This window comes from Pinus tabuliformis, chromosome 6, assembly GCF_031772625.1.
Source record: "Pinus tabuliformis cultivar Carrire ecotype Pingquan chromosome 6, CPIR1, whole genome shotgun sequence".
Lineage (NCBI taxonomy): Eukaryota > Viridiplantae > Streptophyta > Pinopsida > Pinales > Pinaceae > Pinus > Pinus tabuliformis.
The window spans coordinates 2005146407-2005159165 of record NC_142292.1 but is presented as its reverse complement, the minus strand read 5'-3'; the positions used below and the strand labels follow the sequence as shown (position 1 = coordinate 2005159165).

The 12759-nt window shown below is 30.5% G+C and overlaps 1 protein-coding gene across 1 annotated transcript; it reads right to left on the bottom strand.

The window, feature by feature from the left end:
* Positions 1-353: 353 nt before the first annotated feature.
* LOC149267288 (uncharacterized) lies at positions 354-1344 on the bottom strand. Its single transcript, XM_089398434.1, has one exon. The coding sequence runs from the start codon at positions 1238-1240 to the stop codon at positions 557-559; it is 684 nt and encodes a 227-aa protein (XP_089254560.1). The 5' UTR covers positions 1241-1344; the 3' UTR covers positions 354-556.
* Positions 1345-12759: the final 11415 nt, after the last annotated feature.

The window sequence follows — 12759 nt, the reverse complement described above, 5'->3', positions numbered from 1 at the left end:
AATAGGACAAAGTAATGTTTAATTTCTTCGTTAAGATACGTTTGAGAAAATTCCAGACACTGTTTGATGCCAGATATTAAAAAAACCAAAAACAAAAGTGAGACCTCAATTTCATTCCCAAAGGAGTGCAGTGGTTCAATGGTCAGTACTCCTCTCGGGGTTCTCGATGTTTGATGCCAGATATTAAAATAAAAATGGAGATAAAAAATGAGACCTTATTCCACTCCCCAAAGAGTGCAGTGGTTCAATGAAATAAATATATTTCATTCCTAAAAGAGTGCAGTGGTTTAATGAAATAAAAATAAATATCTTTTATTCCTAACAGAGTGCAGTGGTTTAATGAAACAAATATATTCCTGGAATGTTGCAAATACTCTGAACAAAAATTGTATAATTTTCAGTAAAGTCGGTACACCAAGATATCCAATATCTGGACCTCCATCATTTGTTCGGTACAAAGAATAGAGTTCAATATGAACACATAAATCAAGATATATACAACAACCCATAAAGGCTGCACCAGTTTCCATTTAGGTCTGGTGGCTGCCACTCTTCATCACGCGACAGCAGCGAAAATACCCTCGTCATGGAGGCCTTGGCAGCAGACCTTTCCTCCGCATCCACACCCATCCCGTTCTAGTTGCTTAATGCGTCTATTTATATCCACAAAGTTCCTTCTGATTTCATTTTCCCTTCCCATAACTTGTGGACCATATATTTCCATATCTGGCCGATGTTCTTGAGCAGGCTGTGAAACCGAATCACTAAGAGAGATTGCGAGTTGCAAACTAGGTGGCAGCTCTGATCCTCCGCTAACACTGGGCATCAAGGGGTACCAGTTCTTGATTGATACCGTGGGAGATGCCAACAAATCCTTCCATGGTATCTCAACCCATCCCACAACTTTGGACGCTCTGAACATATTTCCCAGAACTTTAACTTTGCCGCTCCTCTGCCTCAACTCAAACCTAACAAACTGCTTTTGCAATTCACGAATAACATTAGCGTCGTCCATAATCCCTCCGCACTCCAAGCAGAAAGTTTGCTTCCATTGAGGGTTTGACCTTGCCATTACTTCCCTTGAATTCAGTGCAATATTCTTGTCCTGCCCTTTGCCAGTCGAAAGATAATATCGAACAAACATACTGTCTCTACCCCCGTCAGGCTTAACTATAACATTTCTAGCTTCCAAAATCTCCAAATTCAACACCATACGCCTTTTACTTCCATGGGCCTCCATTCTACCAGTTTAATGTACCAGTTTCAAAATCGTCAGGCAGAAACTTTCAGTATTAACTCACAACACAGAAATTTATCAAACTCCCTTTGCATAATTAATCCAGAGCATACGATAGTATATATACATATACCGGGAAATGATCTGATTTTATCTCAGTCTCAAAAGTGCCACGTGGTCGCCGAGGGTTCGACCTAACCTATCGTAAAAGATACATTCGAACCTAGGGGTTGATTTGATTGCAATAAATTATTGCTAAATTCCGCTAAAACATGGTTCCTGGTATACATTCGAACCTAGAAGCTGTTTTGCTTGCAATAAACTATTGGCTAATTTTGTTAATGCAGAGTGCCTGACAGCCATGTGACGGATGAAGGGGTGAGGAGCTCACGAACCATCCAAGGGCTCTCAAATCTTGTGGGCTCTATTTTGAGGAGATCGGATATGATCAGATTCTGCCGTAGTATAACTAATGTAATGTTCACACAGTTTATATCGATACAGGATCGTCATTAAAAAAACCGAAATATTTGATACTCAAAAGATTATCCAAGTAGCTGTGGGAAAGGAACCTCTCGTGTAATAATTAATATGGCGATGGTTTACTATTGCTCGATGCCGATGGTTTAGTGTTACTCGCATGAATGTGAATAAACGTTGCAATCCAGTACCCGCTGGCAAATTCTTGGATGTATGATGGCAACTTTCTGATACTACTCTTATTAAAATTCACTAGTTTCAATTACTAGTTAATTAATTAACTTATCTCTAGATGACACTATTTATTAACATTCATTAACTCTTTCTCTTTCTTTTTTTTACACTATTCTTATTAACATTCATTAACTCTTTTTTTATTTTATTTTTTACACTATTTTTATTCACATTCATTAACTCTTTTTTTTTTTTTTTTTTTTTAAATCTAGGACAATCGGTCACTGATGAAAGCTATCCTAAACAGACCCAAGGTCAAATCTAACTGGCTGCCACTAAAAAACATTCATTAACTTTAGTTACTAACTTTAATTACTAGTTAATTAATTAATTTCGCTCTACCAACTTAATTCATTTTGATTACCTATTTGACACTGAAATGTTAGAAGCAATGAATAATCGATTTTACCTATATCTCCTTTTTGTTTTCCAAAAGTTTTCGAGAGGATTAATAACAGGAACCGTTATTATGGATTATTCTTCAAAAATGTGAATTCGAGAGGATTAATAACCGGGATTGTTATTATTGATCCCTGTTATTATTGATTATTATTCAAAAACGTGAATTAAGTTGGTAATGAAAGTTGAAAATTACAAGGAAGAAGAGAGATAATCAATTTTGGTCTATGGTTTTTTTAAGAGAAAATATTTATAAATTGGTTAATTTTCCAAGTTTTAAGAAAAACATATTTGGTCAATTTTATCTTTTTTGAAAATTATTCACTCAAATTTTATATTTTATAGTATTAATTTATTTTACCTCAAAAATAGTCAATATTTTATAGTGACTATATAAAATTATTATAAATATGAATATTGTCACAAAATGTCACCAAACATTTTACACTTTGCATATTAGGGACTAGTAACATTCGCTAAGGTTTCTAAACTTTAGGATAAATTTCTATCCTTAGAATTTTCCCTAATCTTTTATGAGGCTAAAGAATTATCCTTTAATCTTGTGGTAATGACAACACCCAAATTTAAAGTGTTCCCCAATCTTCGAATCTAAGGAGAAGAGGCAAAGATAATGATGCCAAGGAATATGGAAATCTATTTCAATGAAAGTTGATAGAAGAAAACTCTAATTTTGGTGAGAAGGACCCCAAATTAGCAAGGTCTTTAGTGTCCAATGCACATTGAGGGTTGGTTGGATGAGCCCATCAGAACATTAGAGCTAAATGTATATTAGTGTTAGGTTTTGAGAGAGAATGTCTCCTTCGCACTTAGAGTATGTGGACCAATGGTAGGCTCTATAAGCATCATATGAATGTCCTTGCTTATCTTTCCCTTGGAGATATCAAGAGCATCTAGCAAGAAGCTATAAAATGGTGGTATTTTAAGTTCATGTTAATGAGGTCAGGTCATGAAGAGTATCTCACATACCAACATGAATCAATCACATGCTCCACCTACTCTATGAGGATTTGAGAACAAGATATGGGTATAAGAATATTAAAGAAGATCACTCTATGCTTTTCCTATTCATTTCAGCCTATGTATCATTGTCACCGCATGAAAAATCATCGAAGCAATTAGTGGCATTGTGCAAAATTCTGTAAGAAAGATATCATGAAACACTAACCTATTGACATGAACTTTTTTGGACAATATTTTGAAAATAACTCCCTTTATCTAATGTAGATCTACTCCTTGAAGATACAGTCCCAAAAACTCACACTCATATAAGAGGGAAGGTGTGCTCAATGAGTTAAAGAGTTAGATATTGATCAAATTTCTAGAAATTTAAATTGAAAACATTACTTTTCAAGAGTAGTGACAACCAAATATCCATTTCCTATTCTATCCTATACCATTGAAGTTAAGCTTAAGCATGATTTGGAGACGATAACTCACATAATTACATATGAAAGGAATATCTCAACCTCTTCACCTCTGTCAATAAGAATCACATTGTTGGTCTCCTTTAAGGAGATGTTAAAGGCCATGGATTTTCTTTTTCATAGATTATCTTGAAATCGTTGAATATCACAAAAACGAAGTTAAGATATCAAGTAAATTTTGTAAGGACCCGACTTCATGGTAGATGAGGATGATATCAGCTAAAAATATGATAATATTTATAGATAATCTTAAAAGTTACTAAACAACTAAGGTATCAAATGAGCTTTATATGATTTCCTTTAGCTCATATGAAGAGTCCAAAAAGTGTATGCCATTCCTCTAGGTTCTATTGTGGCAATACTATTATTTGTTGACCTATTATTGAGGTGGTGTAGTGTGTTAGTGATTCAACACTGAATATATCCAATATCCCTCTTGTATTCCAAATATCTCCTTTAGAAATGTTATCTTGTAGTGCATGGCAGTATACATAGGCCATGATCTTTACAAGCTTATTTTTGGGCCCAAGATTGTCATTTTCATACCCAAACCATACATGATGCATAACAACTCCTAATAGAACCCATATGTAACTCGTAGTCCTAAAAGCTCCATTTCAAGCTTGTGGAACTTTTTTATTTTCTTAAGTAATGATCTAGGCCTCAAAACCTATCCCTCTTTTATAAAACCTCATAATATAACCCAAGTCCAACCAATAAAAAATAAAAATATTGCCTCTAAACAAATTGTGTGGTTGTTATGCATTGTTTATGTGATGGTTTTTGGACCTGTTTATAGGCTATTAATCCTAAAGAAGTTTTAAATTAAAAGTAAGACCATTATTATAGCATTCTTTTATTCAAACAACACATACATTAATAATGAATTTGCTACTTGTTGTCACATCGGTTAAAATCCGGCTATTAGTCCTAAAGAACATTTGAATTAAAAGTAAAACTATTATTATAACATTTTTTTTATTTAAACAACACATACATTAATAATGCATTTGATACTTGTCACATCACTTAGAATCCATTGTGCTCTATTAGTCATTGTAAACAATAGCATGTGCACACATCATATAATGCATAATATTATATTTAGATAAAGAAAATAAGCATAAAACGTTATGGTATTTTGATACTCTAAGTTATTTTTAGTTTATCTTAGACTAATATATATTTAAGTATAGTATTATTCTTTGTTGTTAATTTATATTGTATTAGTCATTGTAAACAATAGCATGTGCACACATCATATAATGCACACATATTATATTTAGGTTAAGAAAATTAGCATACAAAGTTGTGATATTTTGACACTCTAAATTATTTTTAGTTTAACTTAGACTAATATATTTAAGTATAATATTCTTATTTATTGTTAATTTATATTGTATTAGTTTGATGTTCATAATCATATTTTACACATAATTAACATGATAAATCAACATATCTTCTAAAGATGAAATTCCATTTGGCATATAATCTTTTATTTAAAAAATGCATATTGTAATTTTGAGATAATCGATGGGAGAGATACTCATATAAATTATTACATTTAGTTTTCTTAATTATTTTTTTTTATAGTTTTTTCCAGAAAAAAACACTATTATGTTTATTTTTTGATGTGTGTTAATAGATCTCCTAAATATTTTCACCTCAATGCATACCATAGCACATGTATTTCCACAAAAATATTGTCATTCACCCTTTTCCATATGCACATGTTTCCCCTTGACACAATGGCTACATTGAGGCATACATTTTCATATGTCACAATTCCACATTACCTTGCTGCATGTTTCATCTTATTTATAGTTTTACATTAGCATTTTTCCATTTTACTAGTCTAATCAATTTACCATGTACCACACTCCCAAACCACTGCATTTTCTTTTCTGGAAGAACCTACTCTAATTATAATTTATCTTATTCTCAAAATGGCACAACTTTGTCATTTTGAGTAATTTGAGTGAAAATAACTAATTTCTCTTTCTAAATACGAAATATCTGCAAATTTTACTATTGTCAACTTGTGTTTTCTCAATTTGCTAAACCACCTCTAATTCTCATTTTATTAATTTCTTTAAAAAATATCGTAAGCACTTGAACATGACTATGAATGTTCTTTTCTGAAAATGCATTATCTTTTAGTTGGATAATTATAGTATATGTAGTCTAATATAATTTTTACAAATATTATATAGGATGTAGGATGTTTGTTAAGGATTAAGGAAATTTCAACAACAAAGGAAAATAAATTACCCCTGAGGTGGATTAAACACATGGGATATTAAAATATATGAAGGCCATAGACGCACTTGGATGTTGATCTATGAATGATTGAAGTTTCATCTTCAATGTTTTGAAACTTCAAATGAAGCTTGAGTGGATACTAAAAAACTATGTAGTAAACATAATAACATTTATATTATGAAGTTTAAAGTTAACTTATGGATGTGAAGGCTAAATACTTTGTATGTATTTGATATTATATATCAAGTTTTAAAACCTTGTAAATGTTGCTTTCAAATTAAGGTATTAAGAAATATGGTCATCAAAATAATTATGCTATTATTCATGATATTGGAAATGACTAGAATGCTTGTTAACATGCTTTATTGTGAAGGGTTTATTTAGTCAAGGTGTTTCTCATAGAATTTGTTGTTTTAAATTTATTTATTTATTTATTTATTTTTTTTATCTCAATATATAGAAAAAACTTTATATATTAGAGTGCTTAATTTTAGGTATAACTAATACAAATTTAGTGGAATAATAGAAAGAAGTCATTTGCACATATAAGAAAAAACCTTAGAATATTAGAAAGAGAATTGGTCGAAAACCCATTTATTCTTATCCTTCTCAAAATGATGTAAAGAAGGTAATTGTAATGAAAAGAGAATTAGGAAACATGGTACCATTTTTTGGTTAGCATGGTCATATGGGTAGTACATTATTTCAATAATATGGAATACTTATAAATGGACTAGAAGGAAAAAGGATCCATATGGATCATTCTTCTTCTACCTCTTCTTTCTATAATCCTTCTTCCAAAACGTATGTTCTTTCTTATTATTCTTATTCTTTTCATGAAACACCATCTTCTTTGAATAAGTGGATTCCACATTCGAGAGCATGCTATTATAGTGACAATGTAAAACATATTTGTCATGATCAATTTGGACATTCAAATACCACTCATTGTAATATGTATTAATCAAAATACTTTAATAGGAACTTATTTTGTTACTTGAAGACATGGTGATTATGTCTAGTGTATCCTTGAAAAACAATGTTATGACAGATTAACAAAATATGTCTCTTAGCATGAATCAACTCCCTTTTATCATTTTCATGGTGAATTTTATGGTCCATTTCCTTATGTTTATTTTTCTAGGCTTAAGTATGTGTTAAACTTCATTGAATACTTTAAAATAAGCTCTCAGGTTAATATCCTTAAACATTAGAGTGAACAATTAAACAATTTTCATTCAAGATCTTTATAGAGAATTGATTTCAAAATTTTAATTTAGATAATGGTTTTGAATCCATTATCAAAAGGATTATCACATATTGCATTGTATAAGGAATTCATATACAACGCTATACATGAAAACAAAATGAAAACTAAAAGAAACAAACCTCAAACGAAACAATTAAATGCATGACCTAAGCAAAGGATATGATCCCTTTTCTTTACCACAACCTATACCTAGTGTAAATTACATAGTTGATTTCAATCCTTGCTAGGATTTGTAAAACATCAGATTGGAATAAGGATGGAATGAAATTAATCTCAATATGACCAACTTTCAAGTGTTTGGTTATGATCTGTAGGTAGACATATTTGATAAAAAGAGAATAATATAGCATTATACAAGTGAGAAGTGAAATTTGGTCAATTAATAATAAAGATGTGAAAGGTAACAAAATTATTATATCCAATAATGCACAGTTCAATATTAATATATACTGTTATTTTGAATAAGGTATCTTGATCTACATTTCTTATTCATTAGTTGTGCCATCTTCAACTTGTGATCTGATTTTGGTTCATGTTCCATCTCCTTGTACTTCTTATATACCAACTAATTATTCTCCTAATTACCCTTTTGTTACATTTTGTATCATTCCTCTTCCCCCATTGACGACAATGACGATTAAAACTCAACTCTTCCTACTTCATCACCTCCTTCATATGTGTCTATTGAACCTAAACCTATACTAGCTTCACAAGTTTCTTGATGACTCCACAAAAATAGGGAATTAATTATTATTCTAATTAGTGATCATTTTTATTGATGAAAAACACACACTTTGTTCCAAATAATTAACCACTTCCATTTTGTCTTAATTTCCTTAGAATCTGTATGTAGAAAAAATTAAGGAAGCATTTGACCAACCAAAATGATATGAAGCAATAGTAGAAGAATCCTTTTTCAATCCCTCTTAGTGATTGATACTTTTATTGAAACACACTTTTCTAAGTAAAGAAACTTGTAAGAAATAAATGGTCTTATACAAGTACGTATATGGAAAATGGTAGTATTGACAAACTACTGTGGATGTTTCACTAGACATTTTGTTGTAACAAATAATATAAAATTACGTTTAAAATCTGGAATTCTACACTATTATATTTTGAATTCTTTTTAGATTTATCGATCTATAGAATAATATTAATAGTGTGTGCCTGAGAATTAAAAATTATGAAAAAAATAGAGAATAATGAAATAAAATCTCAGACACACATTTGACACAAGATATGACCTCAAAAACCCTTTTGAGAGAAAACCCAACTGGAAGGTGAGGTTGCTCTACTCTCTTTCTCTGAATATAGAATTTCAGTGAGTACAAAGAAGTATGGCCTATGTCATGTGGGCTACAACAGTGCATAAATCCTCTTAGCATGCTCTATCTCCTATCCTCCTTAGCTATTTTTTCTTAGCTATGGAACAAATGCACTCATAAATGAGACCCTTTTTCCTCCTAGTGTCTTAGTTATAACACAACCTAATAGCTTACTAGTGGTTAGGTTTGAATACCTCAAATATTAACCAATGTTACAATATAGACCCTTCTAGAGTCTTCTTCACCATAATCACATTGCTAGCCCATTTTTCATGAATAATGGGGGTTGATGTGGCATCCTCTCGAATTATGGTGGTGAAAATATTAAGGTAAATTTTTGAGTGGCACAACTTTTGCATACATACTCCGATTGACATGATTCAGGTCTCTTTGTGTAGAATAGGAAAAAAATATGTTGCGCTAAAGAGAAAATTTTTTACCCCAAAAAATATCATTTGATGCCTGAAAACACTCTAGAATGATTTTAGACCTCATTTTGCCAAATTGGGTCTCACTAGTAAAATGGACCTGTAAGTTAATTCCTCCACTTTTTGCACTCTAAAAACATTGAGATGGATGAAAAATAATATAATAATCTAATCTATATCATCCATTAATTTGTTTATTACCCTTATAACTTTATATTGATGGAAGATACACCAATTAGATGTCTTATAGCTTCTTGCATGAGGTTCTTCAAAATCAAAGTTACATGGAATAACTTCTTAGGTTTTATAGAGTGACTCAGAAATCATGATCTTATAGCATGCAAAAATTTGTGCACTAATTACACATATCTACAAATAGAAATAAAACCCTAAAAATAACTAGGAAACTAATATTGCTAACATCTTTAGAGATAACAAACACTAAGTGTTAAATCTACATATACAGACAAACTCTACATACTCAAACTAGCTCTACATACATAGATTTGGTCTACATACATAGACTAAATATGGATAACAAATTATGTGAGTATTTAGAGCAAGAAATTTTGAAGTGAAATATTCAAAAATAGATTTTTAGAAATAGTATATGTTAAAGGGCTATTACATTAGGCAATCACACATATTTCTTAAATCAAAAGAAATAATTACAAAGAAAAACCTAGCTCGAGATTAAATAATAACATCCCTACCATTCCTTTATTTTATAGATGAAGAAACAGATAGGGAAATATTATAGTAGGGCATTCCTATGGTGCACATCCTAGATAACTATACCTAAACATCAAGAAAAAAAATTGGTGTTTCCATATCCCCCATATATATGATCCCTACCTGAAACTAAAATTTTCATGCATATTCCTAAAATTGAATTGTGCTTAACTAGCACAAGAATTGGATTTTGTATGAAAGTGTTCATATATTGATGTAGTGTGATCCCCTTCAAATTTTCAACCGCATCATCCTACTTTTTTCGCAACTTCCATAGTCATGAAATTCATTTCCATAGCCAAAAAGTCAAGTTTTTTCCAATTTTTATGCATTGATTTGAGCCATTTAAATATTAAATGTTTATTTTGGATATGTTTCATATCATACCTGCCCATTAGGAAGCCATTTGACCCCAAATATAAGCCATGAACAAAATTGAAGCATGAGACATTTACTTGTCTCCTCAGTTCTAACACATTAGATATGAGGGATGCTATCTTCTTGTTTTTCGAAATAAATTTTCTTTTTTTCATTGTTTTTATACTAATGAATATGTTCTTCCTCTTCCTTTGTTTTATTTTACATGGTAGGCATTAACACATTTAACCAAGTGATATTAATTACTATTCTTCTTGAACTTATCATCGGTATCCCATACATACGAGTTGCCAAATATCACTTCACGTGCAGCTAGAGACCCAATTTCTCATTCTACATTATTAGCATAAACCAACCTTCATGGAAAAACTAATTTTGTGTCTCTTGGTGATTCTCATGGAATATTTCTCTTAGATCTAACCCAATGAGGATGGTTGTATTGGATCATAACTTTTTAAGACAAGATTATATACTAAGGATAATACATCAAATTACATTGAGAACCATTGCCAAAAAAACCATTTGTAATTCAATCCTTCATTTGGGATTCGATTTAGAATACGATATTATGTATCCACTTTCCCTTGGATATTTCAATGTGTTGGTTCATACCACCCTTTCATTCACATTACATGTGCTTTCTACCTATTTTTCTCTTATCTTAGTACTTCTATTTCTTATTTCTTGGCTTTGTACCATTTTGGATGCATTTCTAGATGAAAGGTCTAGAACCTTGCATTTTTAATCCCATCTACACCATAGTGTTTACAATTTCAAGCGGTATCTTTTTGCTTTTGGTTGTGGTTACAATGTATTTTCCTTTGGTGCTATTGGTATCTTCTTGGCCCTTTTTCTATTTCTTCTCTTTCAAGTGCAAATTAATGTATATAGCTTTCCTACTCATTTCATCTATGTTTTTAGCGTTCAATGGCTATAATTCCTTTTGAATATGTCTAAATAGGCCTTTAAGGTACTTCACTAGTAGTCCATGCTCTTCCCAAGAGATAACCAACATGATGCCTTGCTTTCAAAATTTGGACATCCATTGTTGTACACATTATCCTTGTTTTAATTGAAAGTACTACCATTTCATGAGTCCTTCCTCTTCGTACCCTATGGGGAAAAGCTACGATTTCCAATCTTCCTTGAAATCCTCTAATTTTATGTTTATTTGATAAAGGCCAAAATAGAAATCAAATTATTTCGACTAGCTATTCAACTTTTTCACATTATCTTGGCAATCATAATTTTGTATTTGAAGCTTTTCTTTAACATTAAATGGAATATTGGAAGGTGATGGGAGATAGATATTATTACCTAAGTGTCTAGGCTTCTCACCTTTGGAATATTCTATGTTGACATTTTTTTATCTTTCTACTCAATCTCTATTGGCTGCCCTTCCCTATCTATCATTACTAGCAACTATGTTACCATTTTAGTTCATGCAATTATGCAACTCTCTAACTAATGAATTTGAGCTCTATCATGTGTTTCAAGGAAAGTACTCATCATTTTTGGTATTCTAATCCTCTCTATCCTTTGTAATGATGCTTTGTTCTCTCAATATTCATTATGAGGCTATAACATACAAGTTTTTCACCAAGTGTTCTTACTTTTTGCATGTAATACCATATTATCCATAAATGGTAGGCCTATATCCCATTGATCTTACAAAAATGAGTCCTTATTTATGAAATTGAAATGGAATGTCTTTGTAAACACTATCAATTTGAGATCAAATTCCATGATATGTTTTCGTCAACTAGGAGGAATGGATATAGTCAAATTTGGTTCCAATGTTTGGTTTTTTCTTTTAATGATAGGACCAAATTCCAACAAAACAGTATGTCCACCCTATACATATCATACACACAAATCAAATAATAATTGGTATATTTTAAATATTCACACTCAACACATAATGACTAATACTTCATCTCATTCAACTTACATTGAAGACAATAGCATGAATAATGAAACTTCTTTATATTACTTCTCACTATAAGCAAGTGTTGGATGTAGTGTACTCCCTACCCATTAACTGTATACATGTATATGAATAAATAAGTAAAAGTGAAACAAAAATTGTAAAATATCATACCAAAAACATTAGAATAAATTCAAGAACTTAGATTAGTACAATCCATTGAAATACTAAAATATGATACACTAGTAGATAATTGTTACACAACATGAAAATAACACTCTACAAATTGAGATAATTACATAAGTATTGAACTATTTTGATGAAATTTTAAGTAAATATATGTGTGAGACTATATATATATATGCATATATAGATATAATAAATTATTACATAATAAAATATAAAATGAAATATTTGAAATAAATTATATATATATGAATGAGAAAAGATTAAAATCATAATTTCTATTTTAATAAAAATATTTAAAATAATATTCAATTATTTTTATTTACAAATTTATTATTATTATGATAAATTCAATTTTAAAGATAAATAAATTTTTAATTACGTTTATAAAATTTAATAAAAAGTAAAATGATATGATTATTTCTTTATTTTTTTAAGTAACATGAAAAGTTT